General features: G+C 42.3%; 1 protein-coding gene across 1 annotated transcript; it reads right to left on the reverse strand.

Moving 5' to 3' along the window:
- Positions 1-11,412: 11,412 nt before the first annotated feature.
- Positions 11,413-14,366, reverse strand: LOC124638568 (filaggrin-2-like). Its single transcript, XM_047175583.1, has 4 exons — positions 14,312-14,366; positions 13,569-13,848; positions 12,968-13,198; positions 11,413-12,521 (listed from the first exon to the last, which is right to left on the reverse strand). The coding sequence occupies exons 1-4, from the start codon at positions 14,318-14,320 to the stop codon at positions 12,037-12,039; spliced, it is 1,005 nt and encodes a 334-aa protein (XP_047031539.1). The 5' UTR covers positions 14,321-14,366; the 3' UTR covers positions 11,413-12,036.
- Between the last annotated feature and the right edge of the window lie 6,438 nt (positions 14,367-20,804).

Here is a 20,804-nt window from a genome sequence, read left to right on the forward strand (position 1 = left end):
TGCCTTTTATTATATTGATTTTTTTTATTAACTTAACCACAAACTCCTCAAAAAGCCTACACAGGCACTCAAAAATGTATTTATTATTTTTTGCCACTAAATAGTTTGATGGCCTTCAGTAGAGACAAAGCGATGAGGCATGTAACAATAACGTTTGCAGGTAATAGCTTGTGAAAGGTCACATTCCTGTACTAAGTTAAGACATAGTTTTGTTCTGTACTGATGTATAGTCTGACTATTTGTCTGTTTGGATGTTCGTGAATCATGTAGCGAGGTATACGAAAAGGATAAATTTTGAATTTGATACAAACTTATATCCATATACTTTGGGTTTACTTTAGTAGCCTATATTGTAAGTAAATAAGCAAACTGACGTTTTCTAAGTAGTTGGAAAAAGTCATCATTCTAGTATTTTCAATACTGTGAAATCGACTATCAGTCTACACAATACTACCAAAAATCTAGAGAGATAATAATTTTTACATGACGATAAGTACTACCACATGATGTAGCTAGCCATAACAACTGTTTAAAAAACACAATATAATTTCGTCTGATTTTCTTTCAAAGTAAAATTATATCCCTCTAATAACGGGAAATTCGTATAACGATTTAATTAATTATTTTTATTGTCGTTAAGTACTGCGTAACGATTCAGCAAAATAAACAATACTACAAATAAATCACTGCACAAATGACACAAGCAAAGTCACGTGCGCATCTAAGTTCAGCAATAAAACTAAACATCAGATACTGGTCTTCATGCTAAAGGTCTAATGAAGATCAAGGCCTTAAGGGACTAAAGGTCAATTGTAAGTGTATCGCGGACTTAGCATCTGATATCCTTTGAAAACAAATGCTAGTTTGTTTGTAGTTTTTAACGTGCTTCTGCTATGTAATGTAATGGAATAAATATGTAGCTATGTAATGGAATGTAAGATAACTAACCATCTTAGGGTCATGAAAATTGGCATATGTATGTAGTTTTGATGACAATACAATATGGACTGACAACATGGAACTGTCGAACTGATCTGATGATGGAGTTGAAAGATATGAGTCTGGAACTTCATAATGGATTTTCAGTTTTTCAGTGAACTTATTATTTTGTTTTTATGTCTTAACAACTGGAAAATGGTGCGACAATGATTCCATGTCTACCACTGGTTTGATTGAAAGCCGATCCCAAAACAATTTTGGAAAAATCTATGTAGATGATAATACCTACAAATGAAACCGCGTCGAAAAAGTACTGTTTTGTGTTCAGGTTTACCAACAAGAAATTTGGATTTCAAAACAGAATAATAAAGAGCACAGTGTCTTTCAAAAAAGCTAGAAAAAAAATCTTCTCAAAATTCAGTATTTGCAAGAGCCGTGCGAATTTGCGTAAAATTTGATTAATGATGATTATGGCATAACCTCGCTTTATTTTGTGCGGTCGGATAATAATTTCGTTATCATTTGACTTGTTTGAAATTGTCAGCTAGACATAATATAAACTATGAACAGACAGGACCACCAACATTATTTTGAAAAAAAAAAAATTCAACTGCAGCCTCACTGAAATCGGAGGATTTTTTTTTTTTAATTTTCTTTCCACCATTATCACTTTACGCTTGTTTATGAAAAATAAGTAAATAAATATGGTTACCAAACCTTCAAGTATAGTAAAAAAAAATCTTATGATTTCAAAAAAATCTTATGATTTCAAAAAAATCTTATGATTTCAAAAAAATCTTATGATTTCAAATAAATTTCTCAACATTAGTAAGCTACAAATCGCCTTTAATTTATCTCTAGATTAATAATTTTACTCATACATAATACGACTAGTATCTAAGAGAGGATGGATTCATACAAAATGATAGCATCTGTCGGTTTTAATTAAACAATTTACTTGACTAATCGTTATTGGCACTAGCTTGCCCTCTGGCTTGGCGTGTGGCCTTTGGTGATAGGTTTAATGTTATTATCAAGAGGTACAAGTATCTCTAATAGTGCATTCAAATTATAAGATGTTTTTTAAAACGATAGTGGGTATGCTACACTTGTGTGTGTGAACGGCTTACCCGCTTTCATTAACCGACTTCCCAAAAAGGAGGAGGTTCTCAATTCGGCCGGTATGTTTTTTTTTTTCTATGTATGTACATCGATTACTCCGAGGTTTATAGACCGATTTACGTGATTCTTTTTTGTTCGACGCGGAATAGCTGCCAGTTGGTCCCATAGTCATCAGGTCAAGATCTGATGGTGAAAACCCTAAGAAATCGAGGGCAACCTTCGAAAGTTGTAGGCATACATAGGGTAAAAACTTGCCACTCAGGTGTATGCCTGAAAGCACTATTCAACAGTGAAGGTTTGAAGCTGACCTAATGATGGAGACCAGAGAAGGTCGAGGGAACTCGACAACTGATTATGTAAAATACCTCGTATTTGGGCTTATATTCTTTGTATTGATGAGAACTTTCCACTTATATGGATAGTGACAACTATTCGTATCACTGAAAAGCTGTAAATAAAAAACTTTTTTACAAAAAAATTAAACCGACTTCCAAAAACACTAAAAAGTTAAAAAATAACTAATTAGGTGCATCGGCCTACAAGTCGGTGGCAAAATTAACTTAGTAACATCCATTAGACACCGACTTGTAGGCCGATGCACCTAATTAGTTATTTTTTAACTTTTTAGTGTTTTTGGAAGTAGGTTTATTTTTTTTGTAAAAAGTTTTGAAATTAAACAACTAGATAACAATGTATATAATTTTGGTATTGATATGACTATTCTAGTGGTGTTTTTAGTTTTTTTTTTAATCTGAATAAACAAACAATATTAAATATACTTTTGGTCTTAAAAATATATTCAACTTTAGTAATTATTTTACCATCCTAAGTAACTAACATGAAATAAAATCTGATTGAACTTTATTAATAGATTGATATCATTGTTAATTACAGGTTTCTTATAATCACACAGTCACTTCTCGCAAACTAATGATTTTAATTTTAATGAATATCATAGATAGTTAATAACTTTAAAGTTAGAATAGTTTACTTACCTAAATGTCAAAGTGACATAATTTCATCAAAATTAAAAATATTGTGTTTATACCTACAATTTTAGAATATTTTCTCAGCCTTTCCACAAATCCGCCAGTGTAAAAGCACTGGTAGTTTTCAATTGATTTGTATTCGATGCGACATCACCAATAAAATCCCCTAGAGTGAATTCGTTTTTACATTTCCCAAAGATTTCCTTACATTCAACCTACAAGATTTCTTTTGATTCCCACTACAAGAATTATAACAATACATATAAATTTACCTTCATGTAGGTACACCTTCTTTTCACCTTGCAGGTTGCCAACTAATAAATTCCTTTACAACAATAGATCAGATGACTAACTCTTACCTTGATAGCATCGTAAATACTTTTGCTTTCCTTATGTCTGGCATGCGCCTATATTATGAGAATATATTGAGGACGCACTGACATATTACTTGCCTACTATTTACCTGTAAAAGGAAAAACTGTGGTAAATAGTAACTACTTATGAGTAAATAACAGTCAATGAAATAAATATGTAGGCGAGGCTTATTATTTCACCAACAGCACGAGATTTTCTAAAGGCATGGTCAATAGAAAAAACTTCAGGTCCTCAGATTCATAAAGACGATGAAAGGGAGTGGGACGAGGACTCGGACTCCGAGTCCGCGTCCAGCGATGGAGCAGCGGGAGACCTTAGGGTCCCCCAAAGTAAGAAGGACCACCGAGTCGATGCCTTCCTAAAGAGGAAGAAGGACGACTTGGGGTCTTCCTCCTGCGGCCGCGGGGCCCCGGCCAAAAAGGCCGACCGGAGGCCGGAGAAGGGGAGGGTCGCTGAGGCGCCCAAAGACAAGGGAGGAGCAGCTCAACAGAGCTCCTCCGAGGAGGACTCGGCGGCCGTCGGCTCTGACCAGGAGCGGAGGGCCAATTTCGCCAAGACGGTGGCGGCCGCGTTCAAGGGCGTGTCCCAAAAGCGTCTCGGGACCAGCAAGCGGAAGGCGATTGATTCGGCCTCGGCCACAATAATTGCGGCAGCCGAAGCAAGCTTCGGCCAGGCTCCAAAGAGCGATCTGGCCAAGCTGCAAGAGGAAGTGGCTCGCCTCACGGCCGCCCTGAACTCGCTCCTGGAGGAGAACAGGAGTCTACGGGCGGACCTGAGGAAGATAAGAGAGCAGGAGGCCGAACGCAGCGGGACCACTTCGCAGCGGCCGCAGCCCTCCCCGGTGGAGAGCCAGGTACTGGCCCTGGTCCGGCAGGAGATGGCGGCCTTCCAGGCCCGCTTCTCCGTCCTGGAGGGCAGGGTCCTACGGCCTCCCCTCGCGGCGCCGAAGCCCCCAGCGGCCCAAAGGGCCTCTTATGCGGCTGCGGCTGCAGCGGCACCCCCGCCCAGAAGGGGACCGCCGAACAAGCCACCTGTGGCGGCGCCGAGCGGGCCGCCCAGGAAGGCGGCTGCACAGCCAAAGCCCAAGGCCGCAACAACGGTCCAGGCGCAGAGGACCCCGGTGCCAACACCAGCACCGGTTCCGTCGTCGGCACCAGTGGCGAAACGCCCTCCGAAGCCGAATCCATCTGCGGCCCCTACCTCCCCTGCCACTCAGTCCGAGTGGCAGGTGGTGGGGGAAAACAAAAAGAGACGGAGGGCGGCCAAAGCGGCCAAAAAGAAGGCCCAAAAACAGCGGCGCAGACAGCGAGCCGCCGCGGCGCAGCTCCGCGCCCCCAAGACCGCGGCTGTAGTAGTCACACTACAGCCGGACGCGGTCAAAAGGGGCGTGTCGTACCGCGACGTGCTCGCCCAAGCAAAGGAGGCGGTGAACCTGCAGGAGCTGGGTATCACCTCCGGCCTCCGGCTCAGGGTGACCGCAACGGGCGCCCGAATGCTGGAGGTCCCAGGAGCGGCCAGTGGGCCCGCCGCAGACGCTCTAGCCGAGAGGCTCAGGGCGTCCATAAGTGCGGACGATGCCCGAGTCTCCAGGCCCCACAAGTGCGCGGATCTGCGCATCATGGGCCTGGACGACTCAGTTACTGCGGAGGAGGTGGTGGCCGCCGTCGCTAGGACGGGTGGGTGCTCTGCCGACGAAGTGAAGGCGGGCACCATACGTCCCGACTTCAGGGGCACGTGCACCATCACGGTGAGCTGCCCCGTGACGGCGGCCAAGAGCATCGTCGACGGCCGAAGATTGCTGGTTGGCTGGGTGTCGGCGCAGGTCAAGCTGCTTGACCCCCGACCGCTGAGGTGCTTCCGATGCCACGTCGGGCATCATGTGGGTGTCCGTTGCACCTCGGAGGTCGACCGCAGCGCCCTCTGCTTCCGCTGCGGTCAGCCCGGTCACAAGGCCGTGGCTTGTAGTGCCGCGCCGCACTGCACTGCATGCGCGGCTGCTGGCAAGCCGGCCGAACACCGGGCGGGGAGCAAGTCCTGTGCCCCACCCGCCAAGACCAAGAGTAGGGGCAAGGGCCGGCCGTCCGTCGCCGCCACCACCACCACCTCCGCAGTGGCCACCACCGCAGCTCCTGGGGCCGCCGCCGCCTCCAACGCTGCCGCCGCTGCCAACGTCGCCACTGCTGCTGTCGCAGCGCCCGTCTCGGCGTCTCTAGAGGAGGAAGACGTGATGGAGTGCTAGTCTGGCTCCATTACGCTTCCTCCAGGCGAACATCAACCACTGCGCCCGTGCCCAGGATCTGTTGCTCCAAAGCATGGCGCAGTGGTCGATCAACATCGCCGTGGTCGCTGAGCCGTACTTTGTCCTTCCCAGGGATGACTGGGTTAAGGACCTTAGCGGCTCAGTGACCATCATATCGTCGGCCGCCGCTGGTACTCCTTCCCTCGAAGGGGTGAAGAGTGGAAGGGGTTGCGTCGCAGCACGGTTCGGGGAGATAGTCGTCGTGGGGGTGTACTTCTCCCCGAGCCGAACTCTCGCTGAGTTCCACAACTCCCTCCTGGAGTTGTCCGTCGTCGTCGGAAGTTATTCCCTCCCCGTGATAGTGTTAGGGGACTTCAACGCCAAGAACTTGGCCTGGGGTTCCCGACGCACAGATGCACGGGGTAGGATGGTGGAGGACTGGGCGCTGGAAGCAGGCCTGGTCGTCCTCAATCGGGGTTCTGTCCCCACGTGTGTACGGATGCGGGGCGAGTCAGTGGTGGACATCTCGTTCGCCAGCCCCGCTCTGCTGCCGCGTGTCTTTGACTGGCGCGTGGAGGAGAGGGTGGAGACCTACTCCGATCACCGGTACATCCGGTTTGACGTCTCCGCCCAGAACCCTAGCGCGCCGGTCCTGCAGACCCCGAGTGGTCCACGTTGGGCGCTGAGGCACCTGGACCGGGAGCTTCTCCTGGAAGCCTCAGTCATGCAGGCCTGGGTGTCATCACCGGACAGGCCCGCCGACATCAACGACGAGGCGGAGTGGTTCCGGGAGACCATGTCCGAGATTTGTGACGTGGCCATGCCCCGAGCCCCGCCAGGACGCGCCCGACGCCAGGTGTACTGGTGGTCTCGCGAGATCGCCGCCCTTCGAGAGGCGTGCGTCGCTGCGAGGCACCTGTACACCAGACACCGCAGGCTGCGCATCCGCCCTCCGGATGCAGAAGCCAGGGAAGCAGAGCTGTACGAGGGATACAGAGCTGCGAAGACCGCCCTCCAATTGGCCATCATCCAGGCCAAGGAGGTGGCCAATGCGGAGCTGCTGGGGTCTCTGGACAGGGACCCGTGGGGGCGCCCGTACAAAATGGTGCGGGGCAAGCTCCGCCCATGGGCCCCCCCGCTGACCCAGAGTCTTCGGCCTCAGCTGGTGGAGGAGGTGGTGAGCGCTCTGTTCCCTTCGCGCGGGGAACACTCTCCCCCGCCCATGTCTCTGCAACCCGCGGTGTCAACGACGGACCACACTTCCGACGACGACGATGTCCCCGAGGTGACTGGGGTGGACCTGAGAGTGGCGGTGGCTAGGCTGAAAGCCAAAAACACCGCCCCAGGGCCTGACGGCCTGCCTGGCAAGGCCTGGGTCCTGGCCCTTGAGGCTCTCGGGCCTCGACTTAGAGGGCTTCTCAGCGCATGCTTGGAGAGGGGCCAGTTCCCACTTCGTTGGAAGACAGGGAAACTGGTCCTCATACGGAAGCCGGGGCGCCCTGCGGACTCTCCGTCCGCATACCGGCCTATCGTGTTGCTCGACGAGGTGGGCAAGCTCTTTGAGCGAGTTGTCGCACACCGCCTCGTCGCGCACCTTGGGGGGATAGGGCCGGACCTTGCGGACCACCAGTTTGGTTTCCGCAAGGGGCGCTCAACGGTGGACGCCATCATGCGCGTGAGAGCTCTCACGACGGGGGATGCTGTGTCCCGGGGGGGGGTCGTCTTGGCGGTGTCTCTTGACATCGCCAACGCCTTCAACACCCTTCCCTGGAGTTGCATTAGGGAGGCACTCCGGTATCACCGGGTGCCGACCTACCTTCGTCGCGTGGTCGAGGCCTATCTGTCGGATAGGTCCATCATCTACCCTGGTCACAACGGGGAATGGAACCGGCGAGAAATGTCGTGCGGTGTTCCGCAGGGGTCGGTACTGGGGCCGCTCTTGTGGAACATCGGCTACGACTGGGTGCTGCGCGCCGACCTCCCTAGCGGCGTCAGCGTGGTCTGCTACGCTGACGACACGCTGGTTCTGGCACAAGGGAGGTCGCACCAGGAGGCGGCCGACATAATGACGCGCGGGGTTGCGACAGTCATCGAGAGGATCCAGCTGCTGGGCCTGGAGGTGGCCTTGCACAAATCCGAGGCCATGTGCTTTCATGGGCTTCGGAACGCGCCACCTTCAGGCTCCCAGGTCACGGTGGGGGGGGTTACCATCGGCGTCGAGAGGGCGATGAAGTACCTAGGACTCGTCCTCGACGGCCGGTGGAACTTCGTCGAACATTTCCGACGTTTGGGCCCCAAACTGGAGAAGACAGGTGCTGCCTTCAAGCGGCTCCTGCCCAACCTGGGAGGCCCAAACGCCCCCTGCCGTAAACTCTACGCGGGAGTCTTGCGGTCCATGGCCCTTTACGGGGCCCCGGTATGGGCACGTTCGGTACGGCCGCGGGCTGTACACTACCTGAACGTGCCCCAAAGGGTGATAGCCATTAGGCTAATCCGGGGGTACCGCACGATTTCCCGCGAAGCAGCTGGCCTACTTGCTGGACTGCCACCGTGGGATCTGGAGGCGAGGGTCTTCTTGCGCCTGTACGACTGGCGCGAGGAGGCTCAGCGCCGGGGAGAAACCCCGTTGCCGCGGCAAGTTGTCGCGCAGCGGGCGGAGCTCCGGCGCGATCTCATGGTGGCCTGGAGGGAGCGACTGTCGCAACCCAGTGCAGGGCACGCCACCATCGTGGCGGTAAGTCCCCTCTTTGAGGAGTGGCTCGGGAGGAGTCACGGCGCCCTCACGTACCGCATGACGCAGGTCCTCACCGGACACGGTTGTTTCGGGAGGTACCTGCACCGCATCGGTCGTGAGGAGGCGCCCGGGTGTCACCATTGTGCGGACAGCCCCGAGGACACGGTGGACCACACAGTCCAGGTGTGCCCCGCATGGGAAGGGCACCGCCGGGTCCTCGTCGAGGCTTTGGGCGGCGGCGACCTCTCGCGTCCGGCCCTGGTTCAGGCCATGGTCCGGGGCGAGAGGGAATGGGATGCCGTCGCCTCCTTCTGCGAAGCGGTCATGCTCGAGAAGGAGGAGGCGGAACGCCAGAGAGTTCGCACCTCTCATCCCGGCCGCCGCGCTGGACCAGGTAGACACCATGGGCGCCGGGTGTCGCGAGATGACTCCCGGCCACCGTAGGCGTGGGTCTGTGGGCGGTGAGTTCGGGTGGCTCATCGTCCCTCTGTCTTTCTAGACGACAGACCCGTGTCGACGGCGCGCGTTGTTCCACGCGCTCCTCAAAGAGATGTCAGCAACCCCAGCGGGGCCCAGCAGGGCCAAGGCCTGCCGGGGCTGCGGGTTGTTCGAAAGAGATACCGCGGCCCTGGTACATAAAAGGCCTATGACGGAACACGACGATTTTAGTCAGTAAGAGTCTGACACTCCCTTACCGCTGCTAACCCACAGCGGGAGGGGTCATTTGATGATTTTACGTCGCTAAAAAAAAAAAAAAAAAAAGGTCCTCAGATTCAGTATTCGAACAAAGAATCGGAGGTCCGAGAAATGATACCAGACCTAATTTAAAATTCGTAGAACTAATCATTTAGCGAAGAAGTTTCCTAAACTAGGTTTACCAAAACATTTGCCGAAACTGGAATAAGAAAAGAAAAACGTTTACAAAATAATAAATAAATATAGATTTCTTATAACCTCAAGTACTTATAAACAAAAAGCTCAAAGTTATCGGCACCTTTCCACCTGTATTACAACTCATAAATGTCAAATTCTGACAAATGACAGTCTCACAAGTCATAACAATAGTTTGATGAGTAATCAGCTATCCACGCAGCTCCCAACAGATCGTATAATGGAAACGTAATCATGTCCTTGCAGGTATCAATGAGTTTGTTCTGCTTTGTGCCGAGAGATTTGCACTTGTCTGGGACAAATTAGCTTTTATGCACGTGTGTAAATAAACGCCCACAAGGGAGTGAAAAAATCTTTCCGTCCTATCTTCCCTCTGTCTACCTTTTTTATTGTTTTAATTTCAATTTTCATTAAATTCCCCTTGAATGGCCAAAACCTATGCCACCTGATCTATATTAACTAAAGATAACTAATTATTATGACAATCAAATGCCCAGGTATTCAAAATATTGCTGTTTCTTATCCTTTTTTTTAAGAAGAGTATAATTTTTTTAAAGAAGAGTTAGAAATAACACATTAAATGTATGTAACGTAAACGACTGCCTAAATAAAATCGTTACCAACTTAATCCAATCATACACAGCAAAAAACAACAACCACTACCTTTTCCACTTCCTCAAAACGAAACAATTTAATCCACACCAAATCTAAATCCCAAGGCCAAATTAAAATACATTACTAATAATTTCTAAACCTTGCCCAATATTAGATAAATCACATCAATTCCGCTCTTTTTTCTTGCGATGCCCGAGGCCGAGGTGTGAATGTCAGTAGGTCAAAGCGGAGCAAACTTGTTGGACGAACCTGGAATATACAGTCAACTTTAGGTTAGTGGTAATAGTTTTATAGGAAAATCGTACTTATCACTATTGAGTTAAGGTGCATGACAGTTACCACTGATGTGTACACTGATGCAGTCTACCGTACTACAATAGGACTAGTGGGTTGTAATTGTGTGTAATGGAATTACGTCATTGGATTATTATTGTTTTAGGTGTGTTTCGGCTTAATTGGGTATGGGATGGTTGTGTGCTTAGTTATGTTAATGATTGTTACCATCAGTTGTAAGGCTAACTAGCATGATCGTTTAGAAATACGCTGGGTTGAATTTGATCTTGAGTCCTATTTCTGGATACTCACTACGTCCAAAGTTGTAAGAGTTTGTACGTCCTAATTTTTTGGAAGTTTAAATTATGCTACATTTTGATCGCTGTTAAAAATGAAGCACAATGAAAATTGCAGTTTTAAAAGCTACTAATTACGGGAAGTGGCGAAGACAGGTGGCCGAACCCATTTCAATCTACAGATCAGATTCACATAATTATGTCTATGTAAGTAATTTAAATCAAAACATAAAGTCAAAATTAAATTATTGCAAAATTAATAACTTAATCAATGAAAGCGCAGTAAAATAAAATGTTAACTGAGCGTATATCTTCTGAAATCTATAAGCAGTGATTGTCACTTCAGCACTAAAGTTACATCATGACATTGTTAGAGGATGCGTCTGATTAGTGAGTGTTTGTCAGGCGCTAATTTTATTGATTTTAGCAATGTTTGTACGTAATATTATCTAGTGTAGTGGGGTAACGGTTCCTCTCTACTTTGCAAGGTCAGGGCGTAGCATAAATGTTAGGACCATGTGGTTAGTAGCATCAGTGGACGATTGTCTCAAATTAACGAGACAAAAATTAAAATATCACTTTAAATAATAATCATGTCTAATTGTTCGTAACTATAGGTTAAGAACAGCATCTGTCTTTTTGTTGGTTTGTTGAGATGTTACGGTTAGTAATTAAATCAATTTCAATTAAATGAAGAGAGAGAATAAGTGACTTTTTCCAGAGCCGGGGTGACAATAAAACTGCACTCAACAGCAAGATATTTTAAGTGCATAATTTTAACATCAGTTTATAAGGCTGCATGTAGTAGCTGAATGATAAAAACTTATCACGAAAAGATCGTCTAAGAGTAAAGTTCAATAAAACAAAGCCGCCATAATATCAATAAAAACATTTATTTCACAATGAAACAAAAACATAACAATATAATTTAGACATCGGATTCCTAAACCCATTAAATTGACTATTACTAGGATTTAAACATTGGTCATGGATAGCCAGCCATTCAATAAGACAAAAAGCTCTGACATAAAATTGCAAATCCTATGACTTTAACTATTTAGAAATATGAAGGTAGTTTGGATCATATACAATGTTAGTTTTATTTCATACATTCTAACAAAGTAGTAAGAAATTCGCCAATGTGTATTGCTATATCAATTTATGTAATCTGACAGGTCAATTGAAAGATTATGACTTCATTGACAGCGGTATGTGTCAAGCCGCCATTTTGACAGATTGATTGACGTTTGATGAATCTTTTTGACTTATATAGCAGTTTTTTGTCATGTCATGATATAGTTATGAGTACATTTCAGAATATTGTTTTTCTTTCAATTGATTCATCAACTTAATGCCATCTATTTTACGGTCGCAATCCTGTTTTGAACATGTCAATTCCCAGTTTTCCACAAAAAAATAATCGATTAATCTTTAAACCGGTATAACATTCAGGTACAATAGTAACTATTCAGAAAACCAATTTCATTTTATTGCACTTCAACACACACACGCACACATTCCATCATTCACTGTAATTTTCACTATTCAATCTAGGTACACTACTTAATGATGACCACGGTAAGCCAACTCGGCGCCCAAAGCATGTCCCGAATAGGCGTGACCCGAGTGAGGGTTGTAAGACAATTGAGCGTTAGAAGAGTGCCCTGAAGGAACGAAACCGCTCAAAGAAAATCCTTGAGGAGCGTGAGATGACAGTTGAGCGCTAGACCCAAGACCTGATGGAGCGTGGTAAGCTAATTGAGCGTTGGATGAGTGAGCTGACTGAGCTTGGTACAACTGAGCGTTGGAGCCGTGACTAGAAGGAGCCTGGTAGGAAAGTTGGGCGCCAGAGTGTCCCGAGAGAGCCTGGGTCAATTGAGCATGGTAAGCCAAGTCGGCGCCAGAAGCGTGTCCTGAGGGAATCTGGTAGGACAGTTCAGCTCCCGAACTGTGAGATGATGGAGCTTGGTAGCCAAGGGACTGATAACTGGCGTCGTACTGCTGGTAACCTTCAGTCATTTTGTGACCGGATTGTTCTTTGTATTTACCTGAAAATGAAAAATATAACTTTTAAGAATTTGTTTTTAATGATTCCATTAATAAAACGTACAGAAATGCAACTTTGCTATTGAGAAAAACACAGTGGAACTTTTCAAAAGTTGTTGTATATTGGATCGATATACTTTTATTAGAAGGTTGCCGCGAAGACTACGTTCATCTAATCTTTTGTTGATAGTTCAAACTGAATGTCATAGATGGCGCTATTGGTAGAAATATTAGTTTTGAAAATATTACCTTATGAAAACAACAGTTTAAATCGGTTTATGGATTAAGCATAAAAAACACATCTGAAGCTATGTATTGATAAGGAGTTATGCTTCAGTCACATTGTAGTAAGTAAATTGTACATTGTGTTAATTTGACTAAACGTGACTAAAATCTTCCAGTGCATTAAGTGGTGAATAAATAAAAAACTTATTATAATTTTCCTTACCATCATCAAATACACCAGCGGCTTCATCCTTGGCATTCTGCTCCAAGCTCTTCTGGATCTCTTCAGGGATAGGAGGGGGGGTGGGGAGGTGAGCTCCCTGGGGATGGAAGCCATGCTCATCAGCAGTGTAAGTCACGGTGTAGGTCTGGCCATCATCACCCTTGTAGGAGTACGCGCCGTGGGATACGGTGCCATGCTCTGAGGTTTGGCCGGCTTCCTCGGCTTTAATTCCTGGAAAATTGGGTGAAAGGATTTGTGAATATTGTATGATATTGTACCTTTATGTTCAACTATCAATAAGAGATTTTTAAAAGTGAACTACTAATTTCGTAGGCAGAATTTTGCATTTTGCCACTTTAACTACGTTTTGAGCGTGGAAATCAACCAAATCATACAGTAACTTCAAAATTACTTTCATTGTCCCTCTAATCACTGGTATACATAGAATCTATGCTACTATAGCAAATATTTTTAGAGTTCACCTATAGCTGCATTTAATACCAACAATGTTCTTATTCAAATTTCAAAGCTTTAAAGTCAATGGAAATCATTGGATTGAATCACTTTAACGGACAAACGTCCTAAAGTGCTTAAAACTTACCATTATCAGTCTCATAATTATACTGGTACTGGTGTCCATTATTCTCCGCGTTGTAACTCAGGATCTTAGCAGTCTTCTTTCCAGCAGGCCTGGCGGAATACGAAGCCTCATGGCCTGAGTAGGACTGAGGAGCTGGAGCCTCAGAGTAGAGCCCCAGCTGCTGGTGTTCCAACCCTGACTGGTATTGTTCAGCTGATTGGGCGTAGTGCTCTGAGGAGTGGCCCGTGAAGACCTGGCCTGCTGATGCGGCGGCGATGAGAGCTGCGGTGATGGGGGCGATCTGAGAAGGTAATTAGGTTATTAGGGTTATATTTGAGGTGACGGAGGATCTTACAATAGTGCTTGTATGGTAGGAAAACATAACAGCACAAAGCAACGTTGAATTGTCACTGATGTTAATAATATAAAAGTTTGATGGGTAGCTCTTTAACATCATCAATAATGGATGCGTTATGGTGTGTAGAAAAAAGAAAGATCCTCTTAAGATAATAAAAAAAGTCTTCTGATGTTAATGCTTTTTCCACCAACACCCTTTTAACACCCTCTTCCTTTAAATCCTGGATCACTTAAATCCGTGATCCAAAAATTGCATGTTCACTAATGATCTCTTTCAACTTTCTACACAGGACCACAAACCGTTTCCAAAAGCCAACAGAAACTTTCACTCAAATCACTTTTAACATCAAACTCAGATAATTAACTTATTAAATTCACATATCTTAATTATATTTGTTTTAACGTACCAGCTTCATATTTGCTAAAATGTAAGTAAGAAGTGGAATGTTAGACACTTGAACACCGAATGAATTTGTAATTTCTTTCTGACGTTTATATAGCGAAAAATTTCCTAGTACGCACAGATGTATGAACTCATATCTATGATAGAATTGACCACTTAGAGTTTGGAGTTGGGATAAAAGCGTGATTTTGCACTGTCATGCATGGTGATTTGATGGATCGTTTTGATTAGAAGAAAGTTAATTTTGGGGGCTATTTAAGGACGATTTTTAAATAATTAAGGGCACTTTCTAACTAAAACTGGCCAGCTCACTAAGGATTACATTCCCATGATCCAATGTAGGGAACGGGGCGTAAGCAACAGAGGTGATTACAAGACCATGACAATGTTCTTAACAAGCTTGCCAGACTCTCTAACTGTCGCAATTTTACATAATTCAAGTTCGCAGCTGCAGCGTCTACGGAGAGAATATTTAATCCTAATCCATAATGTATAATTCGTTCTATCAATTTCTGCCCTTACTTTTAATCGTCGTATCTTTATTCTACAGTCGTGCGTGATCCAAATACATATTTAGCCACCATCCTAGTGTTCTCAATCCCTTTTTAAATAATATTTTACTCAGTCCTCACAAATAATTTAATCCAAACAGGTATCTGTGGAGATCAAAGGGGGAGGCCTATGTTCAGTGGACGTCCTATGGCTGAGATGATGATGATGATGATAATTTTCTCTTAAAATCTTAATTTGCGTCATTCAATTTTCTCTGTTCCTATCTAACCAAATAAAAGTATCAAGTCCACAGCTACAGTAGTCACAGCGGAATGTGATTCAAGTACGAGAGCATTGTTAGGTAACAGAAGTAACGAGATGCGCCCGCCGGCTGAATAAGTGGAGCACTGCCATAGACTCAGTGACGAATAGATATGACGGTGCCTCTGCAATGTTAGGGTAATTTTTGTATAGATATGTAATGAGTTAAAATAGAGTTTATGACAGTTATATGTTTGATCGTAAGATTTTAAATAATAATATCATTTAAAGTCAAATACGTCTTTGATTAAATGTGTTCATTTTTTCTTCAATTACGATACTAATTCAATTAAAATACATTAAAATTATTGTAATTACGTGAAAAACGGAGTAAAGTAAATACTTTTCGCAAGTAAATTCATTTCATTCAACAAAGTAAGCTTGATTTACTTTGGAAAGCTTTACAAGAGATCTAATGTTTATTTAATTCCTGTGTCATCTAACTCGGTTTCCTTAAAAATTATAGCCAAGAAAAATCCACTACGACAACACGCGGCCCCATCTAAACATTCACAGCTCTACTTACACTAAGTAACGAAATTACTCCGGCGCAGTGTCCAAACATTCGATATATTTGTATCTAACTAATAACTGATAGCACAATAGTGACTTTACGTAACTCAAGTGTAACTCAGTTGTAACTCAACTGTAACATTCGCACCTACCTCGTTATGATTGACAACTGGATCACTGGGTCATTCTAATAGATTCTTTAGTCTGATGATTGTAGGCTATTATTTTAGGCACGTGTTCAAATGGATACTGTATTTATTATGATATAAGCCTCAATTACGGTGGATTTAATGAAAGTGATACGATATTTAGCTAAAGAGATTAATGATAAATCTTTTTTTAACAAAGGACGGTAACAGTATTTTAATTAGCAGCGCACATTTCGCCTTCAGTAGGCATGCGAAAGCTTACAGTATATAGTATCAAATAAATATTAAATAGATTATCTACAGTAAATATGTATATTCTTCTAAGGTCTAGAAGTAATTTTATAATAGAAAGAGCAATGAATTTAAGCTTTTCGACAACACCTTTCTTTGGAGCTTATTTATAAAGTAAAAGTGATCTGAATTTGAATAGGTAGGTACCTATCAATGGAATATTATTACAAATTGAATAATAATCACTACATTAAAATAATTACTCAGCAGGTTGCTAAATAGCCGTGCCTTTAAACAGGGTTAGTACCTACGTCAATACACTTGCTTGCCAAGTATTACCAATAATTTTAATGTGTCGCTTGACATAAAATTACTTACTTAATATAATGAGGTATTATACAATTCACCTTGGAAGGTGTCCCCATACTCTCAATAGCAAAAATATTAAGAGTACACTGCAAACTTTAAGTCGGCCGATAGTTTGTTTGGGCTCATAAATCAGTATGAAAATCCTCCGAGCCCTTTTTCCCAACTATGTTGGGGTCGGCTTCCAGTCTAACCGGATGTAGCTGAGTACCAGTGCTTTACAAGGAGCGACTGCCCTATCTGTCATTTGTCGGCCGACTGTTTTGTCGGCAGTTTGTGGGTACTATAACTATGATTGACGCAAAGATTTATTAAGTCACACCCAACTATGTACACCTTTTTACTTTACAGTAGTTATCCATTTTTAACGCTATATCCTGGACAATGGTAGGATATTATGAATACAAAATTAGCAGCCATTACGTAAATATGCGTCCCGAATTTTAAATAAGGTGCTTTTAAATTACTATACTTATACATAGCTAGATTTTTAGTATGATAGGTATTAATGATGCAGGTAGCGTTGGCAGAGACTATACTCTTTTTCTATTTAGTTTTGCCTGTAGTTTTTAGGTGAAAATAGTTATGAATGAATCGATTTGAATCCATATTGGAAAGAATATGAATTGTTATTGTTTTAGTATCAGATGGCCGTTTTGGTTAAAGCAAAAATTGCGTTTATATCTTGCCAGGTTCGTTCGTCTGCTGCATGATTGTTCGAAATAGTCATCGCGGCCCCTGTACATAAAAGCCCTACGAAGGAACATGATGGGTTTTATTCAGAAAGAGTTTGACACTCCCTCACTGCTGCTAACCCACAGCTTGGCTCATTTGATGATTACCCATAAAAAAAGTTCATTCATCCATCAACCAATACTTAGTAACAGTTAGAATAATTACTCCATATCAATTCCATTAGGTAATATTATGATCCAATTGTAATATCTTATGTAACAGTCTGATTGCATCTTTAATTATGCTCTAGGAGTCAGGGTTGCAATTCGGAGCTTATGTAATCGATAATAATATCGATTAATGATCGATTGAATGCTAAATAATCATTATGTACGTGTATGTTAAGTAGTGTAAGTAATAGTTCCTATTTATGACTTCTAGGATATTACGTCGAAATATTAATGGGTAGACAAGCCACGAATCTGGTTTTTGTGAGAGAATTAACCGACAAATTAGAATTTTCGCCTAGTAGTAAAAGTGGTTCAATAACTATTTTTACTTCCTTTATTGCCTACTTGTTCTATAAATATAAGTTTAAGTTTTAATTGCAACTATTTCCACTTAATGAAATCGTTCAATTACAATGTTACTCCCATACCGAGCAGAGGACCAGCCAAATATCACGGTCACCTATATATTTTTTTCTTTGTTTGTCAAGTACCTACCTACTTAAATGAAGATGCCATAGGCTTGATTTCACACGTAGAAAACTTAAAAATACCGCCTTTGTGGAATGATAAGCCCATATATCCAGAAATCCTACATCTTAATACCTGAATTGAGTCGTTTTCAAATGATGGTTTTAATTACCTATGTGATATTCATTCCATATGTACAATGTTGAGTTTCATTAAACAAAACTACGTATTTACAATATCTGAGTATGCACTCTGCAAACTCATTCATAGCAAAACGCTTTGCCAAAGAAAACAAAAGTGCATATTTTTAACCGTCATAAAACTAACAACTCATCCAACTATAAATATTCATTAATTTACTTTTTAACAACGTCTGTGGTTATGACAATTAGTTACGGAAATCATCAAGAAGCGAGATTTTAACCAACTAGAGTTGAGATGTTTAGATAAATCTGACTCTGAGTGCAGAAAGGCCTATCGCCCAGCAATTATTAAATGTATCTTTTTAGTGTAACTTTACCTACCTTTAAGTTTTTAGTCTATATTTCTGTTAAAAGCATTTTGTTTTCATCGCAAAAAGCGACCGATAGAGAAAGAAGGCTATCGTGGAAGCTTTCGCCTATTAGTGAGACAACAAGGGCTAAATAGAAAAACTCTAAAATTTACAAATTCCACAAGAAAATAAAGTAAAATATTTCTTTTTAATATATTCTAGGTAAATCTACTTACAAACTTATACTTAAATGTGAAAGCAAACGCCACATGTAAATTGTTACGAAAGAAACACTTTTATGATTTTAATTTTAAGTCAAAAGGTTAACATCCGACATTGATCCTAAACCCGCTTTGCTCCTCTACTTACCTACATAAAAATAAATTGGGGAAATAAAAAGAAACTTAATTATGTACCTACGGTTTTCGCACCATAAATTAAAAACTGTTAAAAAACGAACTCATAAATTCAATTTGCGTTTGATACATTTTTTTTGTCAAATTATTAAAAAAAAAAACATAAATATAATTTCAAACATCCTGTTTATTCAAATGAAACTAATAAGACTCTAATTTTAGACCGAATCCTATTCCAAATGTCAGAATCAATTGTTTAAACTGAGTTATGGCTATTAAGCGAGACTTCAAAGTGTATTTTTATTCTATAAGGTAAGACTCCCATATGCGGCACATTGACGCCAATATAGACTCAAATGGTTCTTCTTTTCTAGTCGCTTGAGCAAACTGTAACAAATAGCGTACGAACATTTCTAATATGTCCGCGAAACTGCAACTTCTGTTCACGAACACACAGTGGACTCAAGCCGATGCATACCGACATTATTATTATTATTTCTTTCTTTCTTTCTTCGCGAACAAATACATATATGCGACCCATTTAATACCGTATCTAAATACAGATAACTAACTACTAATATTATAAATGCGAATGTAACTGTCTGTCTGTCTGCCTGTTTCACGTCTAAACCAACGAACTGATTTTCATAAAATTTAATTCAGTTCATACAGTTCAAGAATATAGGATAGTTTTTGTCGGACTTTTGAAGAGTTCTCTTGGAAACGCGATATAACCGAACTCGATGCGGGCGTAGCCGCCTGCAGAAACTAGTAATACATATTAGTGTTATGAGTATATTGAGCACAGACACTGACAAAGATTAATGTCGAAAACACCCAAGAAGCCCTTCAGTGTAACGCAACATCTCATTCAAACCAAACATCAGATATGATCGCTAAGAAAACAAGATCCTTAACAATTTTAGATTTATGAAGCAACAAAGACATATTATCAAAGCATGATTAATGCACGGATTAAAGAGCACTGGATGTGACCTAAGCCTAATAATAACACTTAATTATCGCGACTAAGATGGATCGATGTGCTTGGCGTTGCTTTAGACTTTATATCTAGGGTGAGGCTTGTCGAAAGTGGTGACAAAGAGTAGAATGTAGTTATAAAGGTTAAGATAAGCAGGAATTGTGTTGGTTCTAGAGAAATGATTAATGTGTTTTGTAAGGATGGTATTATAGAAGGATGCGTTAGAATAGAATTGTGGTTAGAGCATTTTGGGGCCATTTGATTGTAAATTTTTATCTCATGAATCTTTTTTGCAGGGAATGTGAGTCTTGCATAACTTATTTAAAGGGTTACCCTATTATTGTTATTTTTCTTCTTCTAATTTCATTCAAGTTACTTAATGTTATTAAAAAACTGCCTTTTAAAAAAAGGCTTTTGGAACAGACAAAATAGATCATCTAAGATTCAGTAAGAAATATGTAATATTTTTTGAAATATAGGAAGTTGAAATAATTTTCAATTTATAGCCAGCTATAAAAATATTATCATTTTTGCAACCCAATCAATCATCAAATAGTATACAGACATTCTATTTTATAGGATTACTCTGTTTTTAAAACATTTCAACAGCAGCATACCAAGAAACGGTTCATTCACTACTATTAAAACTATCAACTGCAATAAACTAAATTTTATGACTATAATGAATTACTCGTATTAAAACATCTCTATCAACTTTTATTACTTTTTATCATCATTTGAAGATTGTAATATAATTCTCTGATTTCTTGAGAGTCGGTTTCCTAATCCGAAATTCTTTCGGTAATCCAGATTTGATGGGTAAGTTGTTAAGTTATGATTTCATTACCTACGTAGAGATATATTATAAGGAGAACTATTTCCAGTACATTGTAATTCAACTTGATCCTGATAGTATTTTGTAGGAAATCATTTCGAAACAACATCATCTTCCCAGCCTTTTCCTAACGCGTTGGGGTCGGCCTCCAGTCTACCCGGAGGCAGCTGAGTACCTACCAGTGTTTCGAAAGGAGCGACTTTTTCTATTTTGCAAAATGAATAAAAACTCTTTTTTCGATTTTTTCTTACTTTAAATACCTACTTTGCTTCAGTAATATTAATCTCATTCTCAATTCAGTTAAAATTCAGATACCAACAATCAAAATGTAACACAATACATCATGAAAAAACTGAAACTATTTCTCAGTTCTCAAATTACAAGAT

This window comes from Helicoverpa zea, chromosome 17 (genome assembly GCF_022581195.2).
Source record: "Helicoverpa zea isolate HzStark_Cry1AcR chromosome 17, ilHelZeax1.1, whole genome shotgun sequence".
Lineage (NCBI taxonomy): Eukaryota > Metazoa > Arthropoda > Insecta > Lepidoptera > Noctuidae > Helicoverpa > Helicoverpa zea.